General features: G+C 46.4%; 1 protein-coding gene across 5 annotated transcripts in view; it reads left to right on the forward strand.

Moving 5' to 3' along the window:
• The window catches only part of abi2b (abl-interactor 2b), a 42,434-nt gene extending 18,124 nt beyond the window's left edge, over nucleotides 1-24,310 (forward strand). Inside the window, exons 5-10 of one of the 5 annotated variants that reach the window (XM_080758726.1) lie at nucleotides 3,130-3,288; nucleotides 7,154-7,278; nucleotides 14,690-14,866; nucleotides 19,210-19,296; nucleotides 22,096-22,308; nucleotides 24,092-24,310. In XM_080758726.1, coding sequence (XP_080614852.1) covers nucleotides 3,130-3,288; nucleotides 7,154-7,278; nucleotides 14,690-14,866; nucleotides 19,210-19,296; nucleotides 22,096-22,308; nucleotides 24,092-24,267 — 937 coding nt within the window. In that variant the 3' untranslated portion in view covers nucleotides 24,268-24,310. The remainder of the gene's footprint in view (nucleotides 1-3,129; nucleotides 3,289-7,153; nucleotides 7,279-14,689; nucleotides 14,867-19,209; nucleotides 19,297-22,095; nucleotides 22,309-24,091) is intronic. The other 4 variants (XM_080758727.1, XM_080758728.1, XM_080758729.1 and 1 more) reach the window with 4 other exon arrangements.
• Nucleotides 24,311-27,747: the final 3,437 nt, after the last annotated feature.

Below are 27,747 nucleotides of genomic sequence, written 5' to 3' on the forward strand. Positions count from 1 at the left end.
AGGAGCTTCATGGGGACTGTCCTTAAGTCCGACCTCCTGTTAGTCCAACCTACGTGGCCTGTTAAGACTGAGGTTAGGGGTTATAGCGACCTACGTGGCCGGTTAGGACTGAGGTTAGGGGTTATAGCGACCTATGTGGCCGGTTAAGACTGAGGTTAGGGTTATAGTGACCTACTTGGCCGGTTAAGACTGAGGTTAGGGTTATAGTGACCTACGTGGCCGGTTAGGACTGAGGTTAGGGGTTATAGTGACCTACGTGGCCGGTTAGGACTGAGGTTAGGGGTTATAGTGACCTACGTGGCCGGTTAAGACTGAGGTTAGGGTTATAGCGACCTACGTGGCCGGTTAGGACTGAGGTTAGGGGTTATAGCGACCTACGTGGCCGGTTAAGACTGAGGTTAGGGTTATAGCGACATACGTGGCCGGTTAAGACTGAGGTTTGGGATTGTGTTGGTTCGGAATTATGCGAGGTCGGAATATTGAGAGAGGTCGGAATAATCCTACGAGAGTATGTTTGTGGCTTTGAGGCAGTGGGTTTCTCTGGGTGTCGTCATTCATTGGCTCCGGCTTTTGTTTATTTAGACGATGTCTTCGGGGCCGTTTATCGATGCCGTGCCGATGCGTTTGATCACGACAGTGTCGCGCGGCTGTTTAAAATGAGGCTCTGCATTTTGATCACAGCCGTTCACTTTCAAGGCGCTTAAAGCCTCTAGTCTTGGTGGCGCGTACTCGAGGCGGTTGCGACCGTACTTGGACCGTCTTTCTTTGTTTTGCTGTGTACAACACCACATCTCTTAGCCGATCTACAAGCTTACATCGTAGATGCTGTTGTTTTTTGGCCATTGTTGCCCCTGGAAGGAACAGGAATGCTGGGATTCAATTGGTTAATTCATTAAAGATGCTTTGATCACGGCGGTGGAATTAACTGGTGTGTGTGAATGTTTATATTCTTATATTTTTTTGTTGTATTTCTTCGCTGCATTGATCGACATTATTTGATCCAAACGCAGCGAGGAAGACTGGGTCAGGATTCCACATTGACGATGCTGCTCTGCTGCCTTTCAGCACTGTTCTCTGTTCTGTACATACAGTAGATACAGTAAAATGCCACGTCTGTGATGTGGCATTGTCCTTTCATCTGGATCTGTAGAGCGCCGAAGTCCTGATGTCTCGTTCGTTCCCTGGTTTGCGGACGCTTTTTCCTCTCATGGAGATTGGAGAATGACATTTTGGGTCATCTTAGAATCGTGGTCCAAAAATTGGGGTGAATGTCTCGGGGAGGTGTCTTTGTATCGTTTACGAAAGTCAGTCACTCATATTTTTTTGATACAGTCTGTTGCTAGCGGAAATGTAATTATACTCCGCCGGCAGTAACATTAGCGCTTTCTCGCAGTCAGTTGATTTCTTCATATCCATACGAGTGAAACGGCCGGGATGACTTTTATTGTGTGTTGTTGTAAGTGACGAGCAGGGCGTCACTCAAAAGGCCACTAGGGTTAACTCATTTTGGGCATGAACCCCTTTTGGTGTTAGCATTATGTTATGCTTTAGCTATTGAAAACTAGCAGATCTACAAGCTCATAGCGCGCCACCGAGTGGCGCGCTATGAGCTTGTAGATCTGCTATTTATTTTTAAATCGAAGAACGACTGACATAGAAGCAGCTTTTTCAGAAACCTGTCGGGATGTAGAAGTCATTTTTAGAATCTGATCTCAAGGTCAAAATGGGTTAACTTGCCACGCTGTTGAGTCTACTCTCCCCTTCGCCCGACCTTTCGCTGGACTTTTATCTAATGCCAGGGGCACAGGACGACTGTTATCACAAAGGACGTGGAATTTGCTGTGACCTTCTCTTGATAGCAGTAATCAGCGTTGGGGAGATTGGCAACCCAGCAAGAGACTCAAGACGCTGTGCAGTTTAGAGCTGTTGATCTCGGACGGATTTTAGACCTGAGGACGATTCTACAAATGCCTTCGTTAATCCTTTTCATGTCAAGGACCCCCAAAAGTAATTTTGGAAAATGTAATTTGTAATAGTTCGCTGTTGTTTATTGTTCTGTGTTCTGTGTGTGTGTGCACACGCAGTCGCGCACGTGCGTGTGTGTGTGTGTGTGTTCGTCCAGCCCATAACACGTGTGTTCTGTGTCACTCCTGGGACCCAAGTGGGCGTGTGAAGTTCATGATGAAATTCAGAAGCGTCCGTGCGTGTCCGAGTGTGTGTGTGTGTGTGTGTGTGCGTGCGTGCGTGTGTGTGTGTACCTTCTAGATGCATGTTGGTCGTCCAGCTCAGACCTTCCATAACTCACTGTGTGTGCCGCAAGCCCAAAGTTTCGGGCAGGCATCTTTTTTTTTGTTTTGTTGTTGTTGTTGTTGTTTGTATGTAGTTCATAATTCTTTGAAGCTTCTCCTCCCCAGTTTGTCCATGTTTTATTTATCCGTCCCTCGCCTGGCTGCCCCATGGTTTCCATAGCAACGTCGGGTCATCATCCCATAATGTTAATGATTTGGGACCTTGCATGATAATTTACTCCTTATCGGTCTCACAGCAGGTAAACATCCTCCGTTTTCTTTTCCAAGTCTTTTCATAATGACAGTATAAAATGTAAAGTCATGCTTTTAAACCACTTGAACCTTGTGTATATATATTTTTTTCTCCTATTGGATAAAATAAATGCCCTGATTTATAATAACCACTAACGTAGCGACTACTAAACACCACGGAACAATTATGCTAGTGATTTGGTACGCGACAACGGTTTTTGTGCCTCTTGCGGAGTCTGTGTCAAAAAAAGACGGAATTATAATTTTCTTTGCAGATAAATGAAGGTAAAACAGAAATGTCAAGATGTGCAGCATTCATTCAACCAGCAGGTTCAGCCCGCCCCCAAAACACCTGTGGCTCCGCCCCGCCACACCCCCCCTGCCCTCCCCCCACGCTCCCATAACGACCCTATGTGCCCCTCCCCCACCAACCACCCCCGTGTCGGTCACGTGTCGTTCCGTTTTTAAGTTTGCAACCTGTTTGTTTCTCGCTCTCCCCCCCCCCCCCCCCCCCCCACCTCTGTGGATATGTCACTCCCCCCCTACCCCCGTCCTGAACCCACACCCCCTCCACCCCCCCCTCTCACAGGCGCCACTCCCCATATCGGACCCTCGAGCCGGTGCGCCCGCCCGTTGTCCCTAATGACTACGTCTCAAGTCCGACGCGCAACAACGTGGCGGCGGCGCCCCCCCTCCAGCAGAGCCCTGCACGCACCGCGTCCGTTAATCAGAGGAACCGCACGTACAGGTACCCCCGCCCCTCCCCTCCACTCCCCTCCCCCCCCCTCCCTACAAGGAAACAAACTATACAAGAACTAAACAGAAACTTCACTACCCAGCATGCATCTCTCTCTCTCTCTCTTTACTATATACCTTCTGAAACACGTCGCCCACCTTTTCCTGTTCCTGTCCCTCTCTTCCTTCTTTGTAGTCCGGCTAGCCGACGGGCTTCTTTTGTTTAAAAGTGGGAAATTTGGTATATAGTCTTTTTATATTGGCCTAAAATATTGTCTATATATACATACATTCATGAATCCACTTGCTGACCCGGCTGTCACTATTAGACAATTTCTTTTATAGGGGTTTCTTGTGACCCCTACCATCAACATTCTATGGCAGGCAAAAATGTCAAACTTTCCTTAACCCATTCTGAACGGGAACCCATTTTGGTGTCAGCATCATGTTATGCTTTAGCTATTGAAAAATAGCAGATCTACAAGCTCATAGCGCGCCACCGAGTGGCGCGCTACGAGCTTGTAGGTCTGCTATTTTTGAAAAATCGAAGAAACGACTGACATTTTTAGAATCTGATCTAAGGTCAGAATGGGTTAATCAGACCAGTGTGTGTCCAGTGGAAACCTCGCATGAATCTGATCTCAGGTCAGAATGGGTTAAAAAACGGCCATAGACGTCATGACAAATGGGATGAAGGTCAGCACAAATGTGATGAGGTTTTGGGCACATTTGGGCAAGTGGCTATGGCTATATAGACAATATTTTTGGCAAAAAAAAAAAACTATATACCAAATTTCAGACCCCACAAGCCCCGACTGCTGGACTATTACCTCCCTTGTTCCTCCTCTATGCTCTACTACGACGACTCACTCCTTCACACCGGCTGAACTAAACCTTTCTTTCATTGTCCCCCGGAAGGAAGCGCAGCTCAGAAGGCGGAACCCTTTTTTCTTTTTCTCGCCATGGAATGTCTGGAGAGTAGTTTAAATAAAGGGGGCTACGGTGAGGAACGTGCCACCATGTTGGAGGACTGGCAAGTAAAAGAATAATGACGTCATCGTCTCTCGCTAAGGCCCTTTAAACTAGAATTATGCTTAGTTGTGGGATGGTGTCCTCCTGGCTGATGGGATGGTGTCCTCCTGGCTGATGGGATGGTGTCCTCCTGGCTGATGGGACGGTGTCCTCCTGGCTGAGCCAAAAAAATAAAATAGCCCAACCCACAAGCTCTTCATTATCAATCCTACGTTCTACAAACGTATATAGCATCAAGAATCATTTGACCCAAATCGACCCAAGCATTTTATCCTCCTTAGAACAACAAACATGCCCCCATTAGAATGACCAGATGCAGGTTTAACCAGTGTGATAATCCATGCCGCCACTACGTGTCTCTCAAGATGAGGTGTGGTCAAAAACATTCCCCTCTCTCAAAGTAGTTAAGTCGGTTAAGCTTATTGTCCGTATCAGGCTGTCCCTTTTGCAACGTGCTAGCTAGACCCTGCAGGAGATGGATCGCTAAGGTTGGATCTATCTACGGTGGATCTATCTAAGGCGGATCTATCTACACGCCTACTGACGAAATCAACTCCCAGCAATTGGAGCGTGACGTATTCTAAGCTGTGCTCTTCATTATGCTGAGTTGGCAGGGCCCAGTGCCCATGAGGGCCCAGAATCGAACCCAGAACCTTAACCCATTCTGACCTGAGATCAGATTCATACGAGGTTTCCACTGGACACACACTGGTCTCATGAACCCATTCTGACCCGAGATCAGATTCTAAAAAATGTCAGTCGTTCTTCGATTTTTCAAAAAATAGCAGACCTACAAGCTCGTAGCGCGCCACTCGGTGGCGCGCTATGAGCTTGTAGATCTGCTATTTTTCAATAGCTAAAGCATAACATAGTGCCAACACCAAAATGGGTTCCCGTTCAGAATGGGTTAAGGTTCAAAGGTGTGTGCACTCTTACTAACTGAGCTATCTTAACATGCCCTCGAACATGAGAAGATATTCTTAGATTTCCAGACTCGCAAGGATTATTTTTATTAATTCTTTTGGAAGGGAAAAACACAACGAACCAAAGACCCATGGAATATGTTAAGGGGGCTCCCCAAGGGCCCAGAACCAAGATAAGATTGATTTTCTTCTTTTGTTTTATTTTTTCTTCTTCTTGCGACACTCTTCAGCATGCCGTCGTTTTTTTAAATTATATTTTCTTCTTCTTCCACCAATCATCTTCATCCTCATCATCTCCACCTGTTCCTTCTCCTCTCTTGTCCGTTTCAAAAGTCTGCTACTGTCATGCGTGCGTCTCAGCAGCTCTTGATGTGGTATTGTTTTTATATAATTTTTATACACATCTCAATGTCTTTTGTTTTGTCACTAATGTGTCAAACTGTTGGAGCTCACTGTCTTATGTCCATGTGAGGTGTCCGTCTCTTTATATTGCTGTACATAATAGTCATTTCAAAGGCATAATGATAATAATAATAATAATAACGCCTCATGTTTGTGAACCCATGTAGTGATCTTGGGGGTGCCATTTTGAGCATTTGTAATCTAGCAGGCTAATGATGGGACTTTTAAAAGAATTCCTGGCTAAAAATACAAATATGCCTTAAAGGGACACTTGCAAAAAAAATATATGTGTTAATGACATTTAGAAGATTTAGAACACTTTCCTGGGGGTCTTTATGTGCGTAATTTGTGGTTTTAGATATTTTAGATTTTAGCAGTGAGCCCAGTGTCTCTGATGTCATGGATGTCACTGGGCTCACTTACTTCCTGTACTACAATTCCCATAATGCTTTGGTGCATGCACTGCTCCTTGTGGATATAGGGGGAGGGGCTGTCTTACGGCCTGTGCACCACTTGAACTTCCATGCGCGCGGCCAAAGGAAGCTAGCTGTCTTTTGCGTCATTTCCAGGTTTTTAAGACAGCTTGCCCCCAGCTCCACCAGCTGTCTAAAAAACCTGGAAAGGATGCAAAAGTCTGCATGGAATCTTAGGTGTGCTCAGGCCCTTACTGAGACAACATGTAGTACATTTTGTTACCCCAAAAAAAACCCAAGAGTGGGCCATTGCATTCCAGTGATAACAAATTGCCATTGCTAGCACCAGGAGAGTGTACTAGGACAGTGGTTCCTAAAAGAGAAATTAGATTAGGTTTGCCCGGTGACCCAAACTATTGAAAATAGCAGATCTAACAAGCTCACAGTGCGTTTATGACATTTCTTAAGATTATGATTTCATTTCTTTTCATAAAGTTACTGGAAGAAAAAAAAATCGTTATTATAATAATAATAATAATAATGGTAATTAACCCATTCTGTCCGGGAGCACTATGTTATGCTTTAGCTATTGAAAAATAGCAGATCTACAAGCTCATAGCGCGCCACCGAGTGGCGCGCTACGAGCTTGTAGGTCTGCTATTTTTGAAGAATCGAAGTGCGACTGACATTTTTAGAATCTGATCTCAGGTCAGAATGGGTTAATCAGACCAGTGTGTGTCCAGTGGAAACCTCGTATGAATCTGATCTCAGGTCAGAATGGGTTAAAAACCAAATTTAGGAAAAGGACCCAGAAAACGATGTGTCTGCGACCCACAAATGGATCACTGACCCAGTGTTTTGGAACTAGGGGTGTAGGGGAAGCGCATGCATGGGTGTGGTCTGACATGTGTGTGTGTGTGTGTGTGTGCGTGCGTGGTGTGACGTGTGTGTGTGTGGTGTGACGTATGTGTGCGCGTGCGACTGCGTGCGTGCGTGCGTGCGTGCGTGCGTGCGTGCGTGCGTGCGTGCGTGCGTGTGTGTGGTGTGTGTGTGTGTGTGTGTGTGTGGTGTGTGTGTGTGTGGTGTGTGTGTGCGTGCCCGCCCCCAGCAGCGGCTCCAGCGGAGGCAGCCACCCCAGCAGCAGTCGCAGCAGCAGCAGAGAGAACAGCGGGAGTGGCAGCGTGGGCCTGCCCATCGCCGTGCCCACCCCGGCTCCGCCCAACGCCTTCCCAGGTAAACCAGCGCCGCTCCCACTCCCCCCCCCCCCCCCGTCTATTGTCGCTGTGTGTGTGTGTGTGTGTGTGTGACTCTTCTCTCCCGTGTAGAATGTATAGCGCAGGGCTACTCAACTCAACTGGTTCCGCAGCCGGGCCCGAGAAACCCACTTTAACTTATACCTTTGCAATCGATGCCATGCCCGATGGCATCCCGAGATTTGTTTTATTCCCCATAATCCAGGGATTAAAAAAGTAGCATCTTTTAGCATTTTATGCTAACGGACTGCGGACGTTTACCTAAATACGGCCAAAATACTCACGTGCACGCTCGCTTTATGTGCATTATGGATCGTAATATGTGCAAAATATGCGATATTCTGCGTTTGATTAGACCTTAGATTGACTTAGTTATGATTTTTTTTTTAACGTATCGCTCGTATAGAAAGGCCTAGATCCACTACAGTGACCTGGACGACTTTCAAGTCTGGTTCAAACTGATGTCAACATCCGCTAGGTTTTGGGACACTGGCATTGGGCCCCATCGCGTGGCCACTTTTGGGATGGCAGCTAATGGCTATGGCTGAGGGGCCACTAATGGCTATGGCTCAAGGGCCACTAATATAGCTATGGCTCAGGGGCCACTAATATAGCTATGGCTCAGGGGCCACTAATAGCTATGGCTCAGGGGCCACTAATAGCTATGGCTCAGGGGCCACTAATATAGCTATGGCTCAGGCGCGCCTCCTCAGGAGACTTTTCTCAGCTCTGAACCCGTTTTGACTTGGCGTTAATAGGAACCCGTTGCGACCGCATGCCCCTTGTCGGTATTATTTTGAAACGTTTACACATTTATTTTGTAAATTATTGTTTTGTTTTGTACACGACTTAGTCTAAAAGAATTAAGGAAACGTGGCATAAAAAGCCACGTTTCCACATCTATTAAGGCCAAATGTCAATGAACAAAAAAACGTTGAATGACGAAGTTACAAAATGAGGTGAATAAATATGTGGTTAATTAATACTCAGCTGACATCATCAGGCCACGTCACTTTCTTTGGAACGAACGATGCAATAATACCTACAGTAATTGGACGCCGACCCCCATCTGGAAATATGTAGTTCCAGGGACCCCCCCCCCAGTAGCAAAGACTGTAGTTCCAGGGACCCCCCCAGTAGCAAAGACTGTAGTTCCAGGGACCCCCCCAGTAGCAAAGACTGTAGTTCCAGGGACCCCCCCAGTAGCAAAGACTGTAGTTCCAGGGACCCCCCCAGTAGCAAAGACTGTAGTTCCAGGGACCCCCCCAGTAGCAAAGACTGTAGTTCCAGGGACCCCCCCCAGTAGCAAAGACTGTAGTTCCAGGGACCCCCCCCAGTAGCAAAGACTGTAGTTCCAGGGACCCCCCCCAGTAGCAAAGACTGTAGTTCCAGGGACCCCCCCAGTAGCAAAGACTGTAGTTCCAGGGACCTCCCCAGTAGCAAAGACTGTAGTTCCAGGGACCCCCCCCCCAGTAGCAAAGACTGTAGTTCCAGGGACCCCCCCCAGTAGCAAAGACTGTAGTTCCAGGGACCCCCCCCCCCCAGTAGCAAAGACTGTAGTTCCAGGGACCCCCCCCAGCAGCAAATACTGTAGTTCCAGGGACCCCCCCAGTAGCAAAGACTGTAGTTCCAGGGACCCCCCCAGTAGCAAAGACTGTAGTTCCAGGGACCCCCCCAGTAGCAAAGACTGTAGTTCCAGGGACCCCCCCAGTAGCAAAGACTGTAGTTCCAGGGACCCCCCCCAGTAGCAAAGACTGTAGTTCCAGGGACCCCCCCAGTAGCAAAGACTGTAGTTCCAGGGACCCCCCCCAGTAGCAAAGACTGTAGTTCCAGGGACCCCCCCCAGTAGCAAAGACTGTAGTTCCAGGGACCCCCCCAGTAGCAAAGACTTGAGTTATGTTAAATGTTGGCTCTGAAAATATATATTCAAAGATTTGAGGCACATTTTCACGATCTTTCAAAAATAGCAGATCTACAAGCTCGTAGCGCGGCACTCTGCGCTATGAGCTTGTAGATCTGCTTGTAGATCTGCTATAGCTAAAGTATAACATAAGGGCTAAAAACACAGAATGGGTTAAGCAGGGGGTCCGGGCGGGTTGAGCAGCACTGTGTGTGACTAATCACTTCCTGCTGGAGTCTTTCCTCCCTAACGTTAATCCTGTCTTTACCTCCCTCACTTCCTTCCTTCCTTCCTTTCCTTTCCTTTCCTTCCTTCCTTCCTTCCTTCCTTCCTTCCTTCCTTCCTTCCTTCCTTCCTTCTATCCCGTAACCCCTCCTCTGCGTCCGGACGTTCCCGGGTTACAGCCCTCCCCGCTCCCTCCAACAACAACAATGCTAAGCCACCCTCCGCCGCCACCACCCCCGGTGCCCCCACCACCGCCCTAGACGGCCCCCCACAGGCCCCCAGCACCCCCCTAGAGGTCCCCCCACTCCCCCCTCCCCCTCCCCAGCTCCCCCCCGCCGCCACAGTGGCTCCTCCTCCTCCTCCCGCTAGCTCGGGCCCCCCTGCTGCTTTCGGCACGCCCACACAAGGTGAGTGTTATCACCTGCCCCCCCCTCCCCCTGCATGCACCATCCCATCCACCCCCCCCCCCCCCTGTAACCAACCCTAACTCCTTTCCATGACCACTTAAATCATATGCTTCATTGATGAGGGGTCCCTCAGGAGTCTATGCTTGGTGCGATCGTTTTTTTTTTCAATCTATGTAGCAGAGTGGGTCAGACTCAGAGCCTCAGCCTTTCAAATGTCGGAGTCTTAGGGCTGTATTTTGCGTGTCTTAACCCATTCTGACCTGAGATCAGATTCATACGAGGTTTCCACTGGACACACACTGGTCTGATGAACCCATTCTGACCTGAGATCAGATTCTAAAAATGTCAGTCGCTCTTCGATTTTTCAAAAATAGCAGACCTACAAGCTCGTAGCGCGCCACTCGGTGGCGCGCTATGAGCTTGTAGATCTGCTATTTTTCAATAGCTAAAGCATAACATGATGCTAACACCAAAATGGGTTCCCGGTCAGAATGGGTTAAGTACCAGGTCTTATTCCCTAACTTGAGTAAACTTGGCGTGATCAATGCCATTTGGCTATTCTGAGTGGCCATAGAGCATTGACCACGCCTCCAGGTCTTTAGTTTACTCAAGTTAGGGAATAAGACCTGGTACTTAAGACACGCAAAATACAGCCCTTAATGTCTAATGTCTCCCCGAACCCAGAGGGATATCCCTTTGGTCTAATTAATGGTTAAGATATTGGTGCTTTCAACGCGGGAGACCCGAGTTCGAATCCCGGGCCGTTAACATCTACGCCAAATCTGTTAGCGAAAAAATTGACTGATGGGACAACTAAGCCCCCCCCCCCCCAGCACGTTGCGAGCTTCAGATACTATACAGTGTAGTATGGCATAGTAGTATTATGTTACGCAGTTCATGTAGTAGTATATCATGATGGTAGTATTATGTTACAGTTAATGTGGGGAATCGGTTAGATCGAGAAAGGAGACCCCTGTTTTCGGGTGTCGATGTCGACAGGTTTTTTACTCGAGGCCGTGCCGGACGGGGCCTACCAGAGTTACTGGTCTGGTTAGCCCCCCCCATCCCCCTCCTCATCCCACCTAAGGGAGTCATTCACAGATGTCGGTATACTTTACTTGCATGCTGAAGAAAGAACCAGTATTGGTGGTAAAATGATGTGGTGAGATGAAAGGCGACATTGGTTTGTTTATTTGTCTATACCTTCAGGAAGTGGGCCAGTAATGGTCAAAGAAACATCGCAGCTGTGTTTGAGTGTTGACTGACTCCCATAAATCATAGCTAGTAGTTGATCGTTTATGATAACTAGACTGCAGTCTTTTGTATGTATGTATGTATTTGGTTAAAATGGGTAGGGTTTAAAAAAAGGCAAGAGCTTGCTCTGTTGCATTGGCCTAAAAGTGGGTCCTTAAAAACTGCTAAAACTTCTGAAATGTACATGTATGTAGGTATGTATGTATGTATGTGTATGTATTTAAAAGGGGTGCCTTGTATGTATGTATGTATTTGGTTAAAATTGGTAGGGTTTTAAAAAAAAGGCAAAAGCATGCTCTGTTGCACTGGCCTAAAAGTGGGTCCTTAAACGGCTTCAACTTCTGGTATGTATGTATGTATGTGTTTTTTGCCTTAATTTATTTTTATACAGTGACAGACACTAAGGCTGAAAATGTAGCGATGGGGGGGGGGTGGGTGACATGCAGCAAAGGCCGTCGGGATCGGGAGTCGAACCTGCGGCCACACTGCCAGACTCCTGGGACTACCGGCCAAGGTGCCTGGACCGCTGAGCCACGGGGCCCCCGACGGCAGTCTTATCTCAGTCATTCTCTATGTCATTGTTGTTACGCTTTGAAGAAAACCTAGCGAGCGAAACATTCGTCCCAATCTAGAGGCTGCATAAAAGCCACAGAACTACTGCGCCTCCAGGGCGTTCTATTTTGTTATTATGGGCACTTTGATGTTGCCAAAATTGCATCCTTGGCAGACCCCATACATAATCACATCACTAAAGACGCCCTCACTCTACTAACCCATGTACGTACATGTTTAGAGGCCGAAGTCCTCGCTTCTTTCGGGGCTTGTGTTCGTAGACCCGGTGGCTTGTTTCTCTCACACAATCTGGCAACACTGACCACCACCCATTTATCCTCATTTTTTGGCAACGCCCCATCCGAACCCCAGCCTCCCTGTGCCTGTGTCCATGTTATCTGATCTGTCGCATGATCCTGTCTGGTCGCAAACGTTTTGTTTTTATTATTAATTCTTTATTGTATAAAGGTATTTGTTTGTGCGTGTCACTTCATTGTTTTATTTCAGTGGTTTTCAATGTATTTCTTTATTTTTTTAATTCAAGGACCCCCATTACTAACTCATAGACCCCCTTTCCACCGGTTGGTTCCCAATGGGAACCGGTTCAGTTATTTTTGGTTCTTAGTCCATGAGCCAGAGCCACAACATTGGTGGGAAAAACTAGACCTATATTAAATTGTTTATAGGGTCAATACAAGTAAATTAATACATGATAACATTTTCTATTATTCAGCATAGTTTCCTACATAATGCCTGAGAAGAGCAAACGAGGTGAACGGACTCCACTTTGAGAACCACTGTCTTTTATGTTTTATGTAAAGAAAAAAGTGTTCAGTTTTTATTTATTTATTGTGATAGTTAGTACACGGCACAATCCTCAGTGTTAAAATCAGTAAAATCCTCAAGTGTTTGAGTTATCAATTTGTAACTCGAGAGAGTTTACAACAGATGTCACCAACTGAACCCTTACGGACGGTTCCAGTGGAAACACCTGGCTGGAACATCAAAGTCAGCTTATAAACAACGGAGGGTGTAATGGTGTTACTACCCCCCCAAGCCCAGTGGTGGCTCTTCTTCTCAGCTCCTGGGGGAACCATGAGGAATAATGCCCGGGTGTCATTTAGTTTAGCTCCTGGGGGGGAACCATGAGGAATAATACCTGGGTGTCATTTAGTTTAGCTCCTGGGGGGGGAACCTTGAGGAATAATACCCGGGTGTCATTTAGTTTAGCTCCTGGGGGGGGAACCTTGAGGAATAATTCCCGGTGTCATTTAGTTTAGCTCCTGGGGGGGAACCTTGAGGAATAATGCCCGGGTGTCATTTAGTTTAGCTCCTGGGGGGGGAACCTTGAGGAATAATGCCCGGGTGTCATTTAGTTTAGCTCCTGGGGGGGGACCATGAGGAATAATGCCCGGGTGTCATTTCGTTTAGCCATCGGGGACTAATTTAGCCTCATGACAGCGAGCGACTTCATTTCCCCTGCTCTGTTGGAACAGAGAAGGATCAGTCATCTGGGTCAGCTGCATTTAGAGAGGACTGGACTCGCTGGGACTGGATGTGACTGGATGCTCAATTCTCTAAAGCAGTGCTTTTTTTCCCCAGCCTTTTTCATATCAAGGCCCATTATTGTATTCTGCATTTTTTTGACGGACCGGCTGATGAGATTTAGCCCTCTCTAATTGTGTAGACTTCTTGTATAAATTAAGTAATTCAGATGTTTTAACGATAATTTATTTGACTCTTTCTTTGAGAGTGTAAAATGAAGCCAAATGGAACCTTATACAAGACAAGCGGTGACGATATTTCCTCTCCACAGGTCATTGACTGTGACGGCTAGGTCTGTGCTGCCCTCATTAAACCAAACGCAGTAACTGAACACTAAAAGCTGAGACAAAATGACTTCACGCTTTATTACCTGACCGGACGGCCGGTCAACGCGTATCGCTGGCACAAAGCTACATGGATTGTTGAGTAACGTTTAACGGTATAAATGTCTGTTCATGAATACTAAAAGCTTTGTCGTTATAATCACAACTTTTTGCTTTTAAGTAAGGGTATTTTCCAAAACCATTTTTCACTCCCCGGTTTTAGAGCCAGACTTCACCTAAGGTATTATTTTATGACAGTGGTTCTGGGATCCCTGGCTAGTAATGAGCCTTATAATATGCCTTAACCCATTCTGACCTGAGATCAGATTCATAAGTTTCCACTGGTCTGATTAAAAGGACTACTTTACCACTTTTAAACCTATCTTCATTCAATTGGTCCTCTTTAATGTTCATAATAAAGTGACACAATTGTTTTCTACTCTTGTGTCTCATGGAGGGCTGTGGACCCATTCTGGGCGGGAACCCATCTTGGTGTTTTACCCACTCAGATCGGGAACCCATATTTGGCGTTCTGTACAGTATTCAAAAATGTAAACATTTTGATTCTGCTATATAAATATTTGAAGTTTTCCAGAAACCTTAGGTCAGGATTTAGAGGCGTTTTTAGAATCGGCCTCAGGCCTAAATGGGTTAACTGTGGCCAGTTCAGAAAACCGACCACCAGTGACATCATCGATGGGGAGTCCAAGCTAATAGAAACAGCAGGCTTTATATTCCTGAAAAGTTATATATATATATATATAATACATGCAATCATTATTGCCTCCTATAACCCAATATAACTAAAATAAGTCCCTGATTGGAGCCGTCCTAAAGTCGTCTCTTCGGTGCTACTGAAAACTTTCTGACGAGCCGAAATCATTTCGGCACTACAGCGGTAAAATAGGAGTATGAATCGGCTGCGCACCGAAAATAGGCAATCCACAAGCTCTCGAACTATTTTCGTCCCATTAGTTAATTTTCAGATGAAAGGGTATTTGAAGTGATCAAACTGGCAATAGAATGCAAGTTTAGAAGCATCTTCCAGAAACATGAACGGTCTCAGAAATGTCATGTTTTTTCTTCAGCCAAGTCTTGACATTTTATTATCCTTTTACCCTTTGTTAATTTTGCACTCTGGCGCCCCCCGGTGGTTTGCCAACCCCCCCCCCTCCCCACACACAGGTGCTCCACAGTTCTACAGCATGAACCGGCCGGCGCAGCAGCAGCAGTCCCAGAACCCTCCTGTAGGGGGCTCGCTGCCCTACCGCCGCCCCTCGTCCGTCACGGGGCAGCCCAACATGGCTCACAACAACCAGAGCAACCAGCTCAACGGAGGGCCACACTTCAACCAGAACCAAGGTACGCTAACGCTGCTCACAACCTGGGTATAGACTAGAGGCAAGGCTGGCCAATCTGGTGTTAACAGCATCTCAATGGCACCACGGAGCTTGTCGAAGTCACACGATTAGTCACGCACGTTGCCGCAGTGAAATGTTGTCCTCCGCATTTGACCCATCTCTTGGAGCGCTGAGCCGCGCTCGGGGAATCATTAGTTGATTTGACCCCCCCAATCCAACCCATTGATGCCGAGTGCCAACTAAGCAAGCAGGGTGTCATTTTTTTTACAGTCTTTGGTATGACCCCGGCCGGGGATCGAACCCCCGACCTCCCAGTGTCCGGGTGCACACTCAGAAGGTCGCTGATGAATGAAGCAATGAAAAGATCGTTTGTCTGGTCTCTCTGTCCCTGCTGATTTCTGATCGTCTGCACCTTTGTTAAATTGACACACACACACACACACACACACCTATGCCATAAAAAGCATAGGTGAGTTCTAGTCTAGTCCTCTATGGACCATCATTACAGAGACATATATATATATATGGTACATAATGGGTGTTATTGAATAGATGGTCTCTTTTTCTTTTCCTGTTCTAATTGGGTTGCCTTTGTCCAGATTGCATTCTCCCCATTCCACTGTACATTCTCCCCCATTCCACTGTACATTCTCCCCATTCCACTGTACATTCTCCCCCATTCCACTGTACATTCTCCCCATTCCACTGTACATTCTCCCCCATTCCACTGTACATTCTCCCCATTCCACTGTACATTCTCCCCCATTCCACTGTACATTCTCCCCATTCCACTGTACATTCTCCCCATTCCACTGTACATTCTCCCCCATTCCACTGTACATTCTCCCCCATTCCACTGTACATTCTCCCCATTCCACTGTACATTCTCCTCCATTCCACTGTACATTCTCCCCATTCCACTGTACATTCTCCCCATTCCACTGTACATTCTCCCCATTCCACTGTACATTCTCCCCATTCCACTGTACATTCTCCCCCATTCCACTGTACATTCTCCCCCATTCCACTGTACATTCTCCCCATTCCACTGTACATTCTCCCCCATTCCACTGTACATTCTCCCCATTCCACTGTACATTCTCCCCCATTCCACTGTACATTCTCCCCATTCCACTGTACATTCTCCCCCATTCCACTGTACATTCTCCCCCATTCCACTGTACATTCTCCCCCATTCCACTGTACATTCTCCCCATTCCACTGTACATTCTCCCCCATTCCACTGTACATTCTCCCCATTCCACTGTACATTCTCCCCATTCCACTGTACATTCTCCCCCATTCCACTGTACATTCTCCCCATTCCACTGTACATTCTCCTCATTCCACTGTACATTCTCCCCCATTCCACTGTACATTCTCCCCCATTCCACTGTACATTCTCCCCCATTCCACTGTACATTCTCCCCCATTCCACTGTACATTCTCCCCATTCCACTGTACATTCTCCCCCATTCCACTGTACATTCTCCCCATTCCACTGTACATTCTCCCCCATTCCACTGTACATTCTCCCCATTCCACTGTACATTCTCCCCCATTCCACTGTACATTCTCCCCCATTCCACTGTACATTCTCCCCCATTCCACTGTACATTCTCCCCATTCCACTGTACATTCTCCCCCATTCCACTGTACATTCTCCCCATTCCACTGTACATTCTCCCCATTCCACTGTACATTCTCCCCCATTCCACTGTACATTCTCCCCATTCCACTGTACATTCTCCTCATTCCACTGTACATTCTCCCCCATTCCACTGTACATTCTCCCCCATTCCACTGTACATTCTCCCCCATTCCACTGTACATTCTCCCCCATTCCACTGTACATTCTCCCCATTCCACTGTACATTCTCCCCCATTCCACTGTACATTCTCCCCATTCCACTGTACATTCTCCTCATTCCACTGTACATTCTCCCCCATTCCACTGTACATTCTCCCCCATTCCACTGTACATTCTCCCCCATTCCACTGTACATTCTCCCCCATTCCACTGTACATTCTCCCCATTCCACTGTACATTCTCCCCCATTCCACTGTACATTCTCCCCATTCCACTGTACATTCTCCCCATTCCACTGTACATTCTCCCCATTCCACTGTACATTCTCCCCATTCCACTGTACAGTCTCCCCATTCCACTGTACATTCTCCCCATTCCACTGTACATTCTCCCCCATTCCACTGTACATTCTCCCCCATTCCACTGTACATTCTCCCCCATTCCACTGTACACATTCTCCCCCATTCCACTGTACATTCTCCCCCATTCCACTGTACATTCTCCTCCATTCCACTGTACATTCTCCCCATTCCACTGTACATTCTCCCCATTCCACTGTACATTCTCCCCATTCCACTGTACATTCTCCCCCATTCCACTGTACATTCTCCCCCATTCCACTGTACATTCTCCCCATTCCACTGTACATTCTCTCCATTCCACTGTACATTCTCCCCCATTCCACTGTACATTCTCCCCCATTCCACTGTACATTCTCCCCCATTCCACTGTACATTCTCCCCATTCCACTGTACATTCTCCCCCATTCCACTGTACATTCTCCCCCATTCCACTGTACATACTCCCCATTCCACTGTACATTCTCCCCCATTCCACTGTACATTCTCCCCACTATTTTTGACCCTTATGGGACTGTAACTCTGAGTGTACAAATGTAACAGTACACTCTCAGAGTTAAATTAACATTGATTTTACAATATAAATTGGGATCCCAGAGAGATGCCATTAAATGGGGGGGTCTGTAGACTAATATGCACGTCAAACTGGGCGTCCTTGAAATTAAACGGGTTGAGAATCACTGGTCCCTGGAATATCTTTTCAAATGAAAAGGTTTGGGAACATGACACATGAACAGGTTTGGGAACCACTGGGTCCCAGAACAGACGGGACTAGAATGAAAAGCAGCAGTGTGTGTCTGTCACTGGTCTCCAGAGCAGCAGTGTGTCTGTATCGCTGGTCTCCAGAGCAGCAGTGTGTCTGTCGCTGGTCTCCAGAGCAGCAGTGTGTCTGTGTCGCTGGTCTCCAGAGCAGCAGTGTGTGTCTGTCGCTGGTCTCCAGAGCAGCAGTGTGTCTGTGTCGCTGGTCTCCAGAGCAGCAGTGTGTCTGTGTCGCTGGTCTCCAGAGCAGCAGTGTGTCTGTATCGCTGGTCTCCAGAGCAGCAGTGTGTCTGTGTCGCTGGTCTGTTCGTATCGGCTTCCATTTTAAACCAGTTATATGCTCTGTGGTTCTATATCTCTCTATGCTCTGTGGTTCTATATCTCTCTCTATGCTCTGTGGTTCTATATCTCTCTATGCTCTGTGGTTCTATATCTCTCTCTATGCTCTGTGGTTCTATATCTCTCTATGCTCTGTGGTTCTATATCTCTCTATGCTCTGTGGTTCTATATCTCTCTATGCTCTGTGGTTCTATATCTCTCTATGCTCTGTGGTTCTATATCTCTCTATGCTCTGTGGTTCTATATCTCTCTATGCTCTGTGGTTCTATATCTCTCTATGCTCTGTGGTTCTATATCTCTCTATGCTCTGTGGTTCTATATCTCTCTATGCTCTGTGGTTCTATGTCTCTCTATGCTCTGTGGTTCTATATCTCTCTATGCTCTGTGGTTCTATGTCTCTCTATGCTCTGTGGTTCTATATCTCTCTATGCTCTGTGGTTCTATATCTCTCTATGCTCTGTGGTTCTATATCTCTCTATGCTCTGTGGTTCTATATCTCTCTATGCTCTGTGGTTCTATATCTCTCTATGCTCTGTGGTTCTATGTCTCTATGCTCTGTGATTCTATATCTCTCTATGCTCTGTGGTTCTATGTCTCTCTATGCTCTGTGGTTCTATATCTCTCTATGCTCTGTGGTTCTATATCTCTATGCTCTGTGGTTCTATTTTGGGCATGTCACGTATATGAAAAGCATCACATTTTGACATTAGCTGATTAGCTGCCATTTTCATTATTTTTTTGCAAGAAATCGTTGTGCAACAAAGGAAGTGGTCAATTAACCAACTGGTTGATATATAATTGTTTTAGATGGAAAGTGCGATTCTTGATAATGTGATTGATCCAAAAAAATAAGAATAATACCAATAGAATAATCGCCGAGGATATAATTGATCGTTGCTTGCGGCCTTATTCTTTCAAGCTCCACCTCCCAGATTTATTAAATGTTCCACTTCTCAACATTCTCTCACTCCTCTCGCCTTCTCTTCTTCTCATTGTCTCTCTCTCTCTCTCTCTCTCTCTCTCTCTCTCTCTCTCTCTCTCTCTCTCTCTCTCTCTGTGCCTTCCGTGCGGCGGTAGCAGGTCCTCTAGCGCCCCCTCCCCCCTCCATGCAGATCACACCCCAGTTACCCCTGATGGGGTTTGTGGCGCGAGTTCAGGAGACCAGTAAGTGGTTTTTATAGTAGCTGCAACAAGCCTGCAACCCCCCCCCCCCCCCCCTCTCTCTCTCTCTCTCTCTCTCTCTCTGCATGTTTTTATAGTCCCTTTTTCACTGCCCTAGTGTTCTCACATCTACCCCGACCCGGAACCCCCTCCCATGGGGGGCAGTGTTTGTATCAATGAAAAAAAAATATATATATATAGCAGATCTACAAGCTCGTAGGATGGCACTCGGTGTCGCGCTACGAGCTTGTAGATCTGCTAATTTATCAACGGCCAAAGCACAACATAATGCTTTGAAACACCAAAAGGGGTTTACCGTCCAGAATGGGTTGAGGGTTACGGGCAGTCCACAACCCAAGAAAAGGATGACGATGTGAGAATGTACACATTTTTCCCACTGTCGCAGTGAAATATCTGGCCTCAATATTAGCCTCTCCAGGGTCTCAATATTAGCCTCTCCAGGGTCTCAATATTAGCCTCTCCAGGGTCTCAATATTAGCCTCTCCAGGGTCTCAATATTAGCCTCTCCAGGGTCTCAATATTGGCCTCTCCAGGGTCTCAATATTAGCCTCTCCAGGGTCTCTCTCGTCCCTAAATGGCAAATTTGTCCCTCAACCATGTCTGTGTTAGTAACGTTAAATGGGCAAAGCGAGGTGCTTTGGGCCCATTTAACGTTAATAACCTGTCCTTATCTTTTAAAATAAAATGACGGAAAATATTCCCAGCGACGGCTTAGTTTGCTTTAAGATCTGAATTTTTTGATTAGCTTCCTTGGAAACACAAATTGAGTCGGCGGGTAACCGCGTGTTTTGCGCAGAGCGTTTTTGGCACGCTGACTTGTTCATGAATTCAGAAAGAGGTTAATGAGCAAAAAACCCCAAAAAACAACTATTCTAACAAACAATTTGTTAACAAATCTAACAGAAGATTATTCTGAGCATGATCTCTAATGGTGCATGTTGTTGTTGTTGTTGTTGTTTGCATGATGGGACTTGTAGTTCTCTTGTGTTTCCGTTTTAATTCTGCAGCAGGAATTTGAAAAGGAGTGTTCTTCTCAACACACACACACATCATCACACATGTGTCCAGCATGTGTCCTTCTCTTCATAACCTACAGTTTGCCTGAGCAGCAAAGTTAAAACCTTTTACACTTAGTTAGTTCGTCTGGAGTCCTTCCGGGGAGTGCCTCAGGGGCCTGTACTAGCCCGCCTCCTTTCCCCCCCCCTCTCTACGCCTCCCAAAACAATATCGGGGGTTAAAGTTGAACCCATTTATAACTGAGAAAATATTCTACAAAGCTCTTCTAAATCTTGACAGTTTTCTGAAAAACCCCCATGTTTCTATGTCAGTCGTTTTTTTGCAATACATTTTCACGATTTTTCAAAAATAGCAGACCTACAAGTTCATACCACGGCACTCTGTGCCGTGCTATGAGCTTGCAGATCTGCTATTTTTCAATAGCTAAATTATAACATAATGCTTAAAACACCAGAAGGGACCCCCCTGCCCAAAATGCCTTAAAGGCGGTCCACATCCACACCCAATAATTCTAACTTGGATAACTATGTAAGGATAACAATATTATGTGAGAATACACATTTATTCCACACTGCTGAAACATGACGTTCTTTAACATATTGTGCAGGAAACCATAACGTTTCTGAGTGCGAGGGGGAAAACGGAATAGATCAATATATTGGCACCGGCAGCCAAATAGATATCTGTGGGAGCATGTAATGATGGGGTGCATACTTAGTTTAGACTAGTCATTGGTTAGACATGGGTTAAGGTTAGGTTTAGGTGTGCTGCCCCCGTGGGAGGTTAGGTTTAGGGTGAGGGTTTGAGATGGGTTGTAGTTGTAGGACTAATGACCGGTCTAACCAATGACTAGTCTAAACCAAAAACTGTCTAAACTAAGTACTGCACCATGTAATGATAACTTCGTAAACCACATGAATCCAGGGCTAGTAACAATAGCAGATGCTCACTATATGTGGCGCGTTGTAAACATTAAACTATTTTCAGCACTGAGATACGGTGTAGAGAGAGGAGGGACATTCTAAGTGGACCTATAATACCGGTGTAAACACCCTGGGGGCACCCCCGGGTCAAGTATATATCGTTTTTAAGTGGTTTAAGAAAATAATATACATATTATTTGCAGCAAACATCCAGCATGGACTCAACCGGGGCTGCATGCGTTTTTGGTTTTCCGACATACTAACAGCCCCCGACAGGCATTATTCCAGTTGTCTACTCTTAAAGGGACACTTCACCCTTTTTGCTAAAAAATATATGTTAATGCCGTTTAGGAGCTTTAGAACACTTTCCTGGGGGTCTTTATGTGTGTAATATGTGGTTTTAGATATTTTAGATTGTAGCAGTGAGCCTGTTGTCTCTGCTGTCATGGACACTGGTCTCACTACCTTCCTGGACTACATGTTGTCTCAGTAAGACAGCTCTCCCCCCTATCCACAAGGAGGAGCAGTGCACCAAATAATTATGGGAATTGTAGTCCAGGAAGGTAGTGAGACCAGTGTCCATGACATCAGAGACAACAGGCTCACTGCTACAATCTAAAATATCTAAAACCACATATTACACACATAAATACGCCCAGGAAAGTGTTCTAAAGCTTCTAAACGTCATTAACATGTATTTTTTTGCAAAAAGGGTGAAGTGTCCCTTTAACCTCAACCTTCCATGGTTTTCTGTCTCGGCCCATTCCTCACGATGCTCTCTCGCCCTGCTTCCTTCACTCCCTTCCTCCCTCCCTTCCTTCCTTCCCTCCTCGTTGTGTAGTCTCGGACGTGCCCCCGCCGCCTCCCCCCGCTGAGGAGCCGGTGTTTGAGGAGGCCACCCCTCCCCCGCCCCCGCCGGAGGAGTACGAGGATGACGGGGAGGAGGAGGAGGAGGAGGAAGAGGAGGAAGAGGAGGAGTCGGCCGTGGTGGAGTACAGCGACCCCTACGCCGAGGAGGACCCCCCGTGGGCGCCCCGCACCTACCTGGAGAAAGGTACGTAGTAACCCATTCTGACCTGAGATCAGATTCATACGATGGTTCCCACTAGGACAACACACTGGTCTGATTAACCCCATTCTGACCTGAGATCAGATTCTATAAAAAATGTCAGTCGTTCTTCGATTTTTCAAAAATAGCAGACCTATACAAGCTCATAGCGTGCCACTCGGTGGCGCGCTATGAGCTTGTAGATCTGCTATTTTTCAATAACTCTGCAATTCTCCACAGAGCGAGAGATTCACTGTGTTTGCTCACACAGATAGGAACGCTGGGGTTATATTGCATTACACACTTTCTTTTATTTTTTGCTGCCGTCAGGTCAAAAGAGAAAAACTGCAACAGGTTTCTTTCTATAAACTGTGCGTCGCTGTAAAGCATTTTCTAAACTGTACTATAATGTAAACCTAGTTAATTATTCATTAACAATGTATTAATTATGTCTAGCGTTTTTTCATGCCCCCAGAGGCCCTTGAAAATAGCAGATCTATGCGCTATGAGCTTGTAGATCTGCTATTTTTAGCACAACATGACGCTAACACCAAAATGGATTCCCGTTCAGAATGGGTTAAATAATGACTAAAATGTTATACTAGATAGCGTTTACCAGAGCGTTTAGTTTTTTTTTCAACATTTATTTTTTGAGTGATTGAGAATTTCTCTTACTTTATCGAGCCTTCTAAAATTAGACATCTGACACGCTGATGTGTAACTTTACAGTATGTACGAGTCATCTATCACATGGGCACATTTCCTAACGATGATAACTAAGGCAGTCCGGTATACACTTCCCCCTTCCTTGACATCCTCCTACTAGTTCCCAGGAACTGCTGTCAACACTTCCAGTAACTGTTAACTTTACATTGACGCGTCATCTTTAAGGTCACCAGGTCGTGGTTTCAGAGGACATGGTTTACAGGGCAGTCCGTCTGTAGTGGAGTGTCATGTCTCTTTGTCGTTTTCTGGCTCGAACCTTGCCCTGTAATATTCTTCAGGTATGCCAGTATGAAAACACTACTGTCAACAGAGATACGTGCGTAGTTACAAAAGCTAACCCTGGAACAACATCTATGAATTAATGATGAATTGCATTTTTATCGCGCTTTTCCGAGTGCTCAAAGCGCTTCACAATGGTCCATTCATTCATACGTTGGGAGGTGAAGCGGCGAACAGTCGACGCCAGTGTCCTCACTTCGCACATTCACACACCGATGGTGGCGAGCTCACACCGACCCACTCATTGGAGGCAACGTAGGGTTCAGTGTCTTCTTGCCCAAGGACACTTCGACATGTAGGACAGGAGGAGCCGGGATTCGAACCGCCGACCCACGGATCATTGGACGATCCTGCTCTACCTCCTGACCCACAGCCGCCCTTAACAATTGTGGGTCCTTGACATGAAAAAGTTTGAGCATTACTGACATAGAAACATAGGTTCATCAGAAAACTGTCATGACATTAATTTTGTAGAATCAGTTCTCTGGTCTAAATAAGTTAAATTGTCATCTGGGCCAAAAAAAAAAAACTTTAATAAGAAAATAAATCCTGTGGGGAGACCCCAGGTTGAGAACCACCAGATCTAAATCTTAACCCATTTAGTGGCGCGCTACGACCTTGTAGGTCTGTTATTTTTGAAAAACCCCAAAGAACGACTGACACAGAAACATAGCCTTTTCAGAAAACTGTCAGCCGGATGTAGAAGACATTTTTTAGAATCTGATCTCAGGTCAGAATGGGTTCAAGTAAACCAAAATCTCTCTCTCTCTCCTCTGCCCCCTAGTGGTGGCCATCTACGACTACGCGCGGGACAAGGAGGACGAGCTGTCCTTCCAGGAGGGCGCCATCATCTACGTCATCAAGAAGAACGACGACGGGTGGTACGAGGGCGTGATGTGCGGCACCACGGGCCTCTTCCCCGGGAACTATGTGGAGTCCATCATGCACTACGCCGACTGAAGGAAGACAACCGGAACCTCTGACTGAGGAGGAGGAGGAGGAGGTGAAGGAGAGGGGGAGGAGGAGGGGGGGGGGGCGGTTATGGAGGGAGGGAGGGGAGGTATGGTAGCTAGACGTTTATCCGACAACGCCCAAGAGTCCGACGGTCATTGTACGGCCTCTGTACCCGGGGGTTTTTGATCTTCCTTCGCATTGGGCTAAAAAAAAAAAAAAAAGCCTGGGGGGATCGAGATACATGTCCTGGTCTAGGAGTGGAAGTGAACTACATTTCCTGGTCCGGGAGTGGAAGTGAACTACATTTCCTGGTCTAGGAGTGGAAGTGAACTACATGTCCTGGTCCGGGAGTGGAAGTGAACTACATTTCCTGGTCTGGGAGTGGAAGTGAACTACATGTCCTGGTCTGGGAGTGGAAGTGAACTACATTTCCTGGTCTGGGAGTGGAAGTGAACTACATGTCCTGGTCTGGGAGTGGAAGTGAACTACATTTCCTGGTCTGGGAGTGGAAGTGAACTACATTTCCTGGTCTAGGAGTGGAAGTGAACTACATTTCCTGGTCTGGGAGTGGAAGTGAACTACATTTCCTGGTCTGGGAGTGGAAGTGAACTACATGTCCTGGTCTGGGAGTGGAAGTGAACTACATGTCCTGGTCTGGGAGTGGAAGTGAACTACATTTCCTGGTCTGGGAGTGGAAGTGAACTACATGTCCTGGTCTGGGAGTGGAAGTGAATTACATTTCCTGGTCTGGGAGTGGAAGTGAACTACATGTCCTGGTCTAGGAGTGGAAGTGAACTACATTTCCTGGTCTATGAGGCGCCACGCGCTCTGCACCCCTCTAGACCAGACAGCACGCTGGCTGGGCCAGGCTAGACAGTCATTAGTCTGGACCAGAAAGCACGCTGGCTGGGCCAGGCTAGACAGTCATTAGTCTGGACCAGAAAGCACGCTGGCTGGGCCAGGCTAGACAGTCATTAGTCTGGACCAGAAAGCACGCTGGCTGGGCCAGGCTAGACAGTCATTAGTCTGGACAACGGTGCGTGGTGGTTAAAAGCCCAAACCACACCAAAGGGTCGCCATGCAACTCCTTTGATCCAAACGGTTGTCAAGGAGTCGCACGGTGACTTATTGGTGTGGTTTGGGGACGACGTGGGTCAAACGTGCAACAGGACATATCACACCGCTGGGACAACGCTAAAACCGTCTGGGCCCTTTGGTGAGGTTTGGGCTTTAGGGTTAGGGTTAGGGGGTCGGACTAATGACTGTCGGACTCTTGGCATGTCGGGAACAAATGCCTGCACCTGAGGGAGGGAGGGATGGGGAGGATATACCGAGACGGTTTATACAAGTATAAATTGTCAAAAAGGTCAGAGACTTTGGTTCAAGACAGAGCATGATCACACTAATGGTGGAAGGAAGGAATGAATGGTGGTCGACGAGAGAGAAACGGTTTCGACGAGAGCGAGAGAGAGGGAGAGAAGGGAAAGTGGTTTGAAAAGTTCTCAAAAAAAAAGAAAGGACAAACTGAAACCCTGGTCATTCTCTCTGAATCAAACCCAATCATCGTTCAACAACCACTACTACTCCACATGTTATTTTTTTATTCCCAGTAACATTTTTCTTATTATTCTTTTTTTTGGACGGCGAGGAGCGGCGAACGTGTGTGGGGGGGTTTCTACGGTATACTTTTGGGAGACTGTTGTTTTTAAGGCCACTACAATTTAGTTTTTGCTTTATTTTCCTCTTGATATATATATATATATATATATATACTTTTTTGTGTTTAGCCAATTTGCCCTTATTTTGAATCCTATTTATTTGGACCTTGCAGTGGGATATATATACAGTGAGTATATGGTAACTAAATGGTTAGACAACAATCACACTCGAGGCCCGGATGACGACGGCTTCGAGGTCGAACATCTCCGCTTAATGTTCTAAATGTCTATTAACGCCTAACAAAACACTACAGTGACGTTATAGTCAAAAAGGTCTTTACGAAGACGACGATAATACTAAAGATTATATACTCTTTATCTTGTCCGTTGTCGCGAGTTAACACTAGCGTAGCGCTCGCGTGTCTTCGACGGACTATATCATTATTTCGGCGGCTCGTCGAAGAGTGTGCCAAAGCTGTCATTTACTAAGATTATATAGTATATACAATATATGTATACATATACGTGTATATATATTAGTATAACATATATATATATATATATATATACATGTCTTAATACAACAAAGACCATATTAAGCTAGATTTCAGTGGGTTATTGTGGGTGTCTGAAAAACGAAATATACGAAACCACAGTATTGCTTGGAACAGAAAACATCCACCGCATTGATCATTACTGGGGTTGAGACTCTTAACCTTGACTCTCTGTCAGATGGTGGCAGTATTGAGTTCCCTCCTCCTGCCAGATGGTGGCAGTATTGAGTTCACTCCTCCTGCCTGGATCTAGGTCTCTCGAGCAGAGACGGTGAACCCGAAGCCGCGGGACAAAAATCTTGTTATCGCCATAATAATTTGGAAGTTGTAGTTCTTGTTGGGTTGTGTTTACATTGCGCCGTGGAACAGCTTCAATATGTCAATATGTAATCAGTCTTGCGTTGATCCATCCTCTATAGCGGCCGCATATCGCTTCCGATCAGAAACGGTTCGGAAGTGCATAGTCTGCCCCGAGAGAGAGTCCAGATGGGAGCAGGGGGAGGAACTCGCTGCTGCCGCCATCTGGCGGAGTCGGGGTTAGAGACTCTTGTCAATAGGCGGTCTAGTGGTGACAACACCTTACCGACTATAGATTGCTAACCCAGTGGTTCCCAAAATGTTGACCCAATTTTTTTTAGAAAATGTATGTTTGCCCCGCGACCCAAACTAGTGAATATAGCAGATCTTCAACCTCACAACATGTCACTTCGTGCTGCCGTTGTGAGCTTTTATATCGGCTATTTTCACCAGTTGGCTCCCCAAATGGACACTAATTAGCCCCGTTTGGCCCCAATTTGAAAGGATTTTCCAGGGACCCCCAGTTTGACGTGCATATTAGTCTACAGAGACCCCCCCATTTAATGGTATTCATATCTCTGGCACCTCAAATTATATTGTAAAATCAATGTTAATTTAACTCTGAGAGAGTATACAAATGTAACATTTGTACACTCTCCAGAGTTACAGTCCCATAAGGGTCCATTTGGTTCCAAACTGTCATTCAGCTGGGGACTGACCCCCTGGAACTCCCTCCCTCAAGGACCCCTGGGGGGTCCCCGGACCCCACTTTGTGGGAACCACTGGGGCTAACCCACTTGTTGAGATGGGTATATTTTGTTGACCACGCTCCATGGTACAAACAAGGCCTCATACTGTGTTTTTAGGCTGGGAAGAGTTTGTCTTTCTGCCTTTCCTCGGTCAAAAACAAGTGGACGAGGAGGAGGAGGAGGAGGATATTGGGTTCTTCTATCTACTGCACAATGACCTGGATTTCT

The sequence above is a fragment of the Protomyctophum bolini genome (assembly GCF_963924005.1).
Source record: "Protomyctophum bolini genome assembly, chromosome: 24".
In the NCBI taxonomy this organism is placed as follows: domain Eukaryota; kingdom Metazoa; phylum Chordata; class Actinopteri; order Myctophiformes; family Myctophidae; genus Protomyctophum; species Protomyctophum bolini.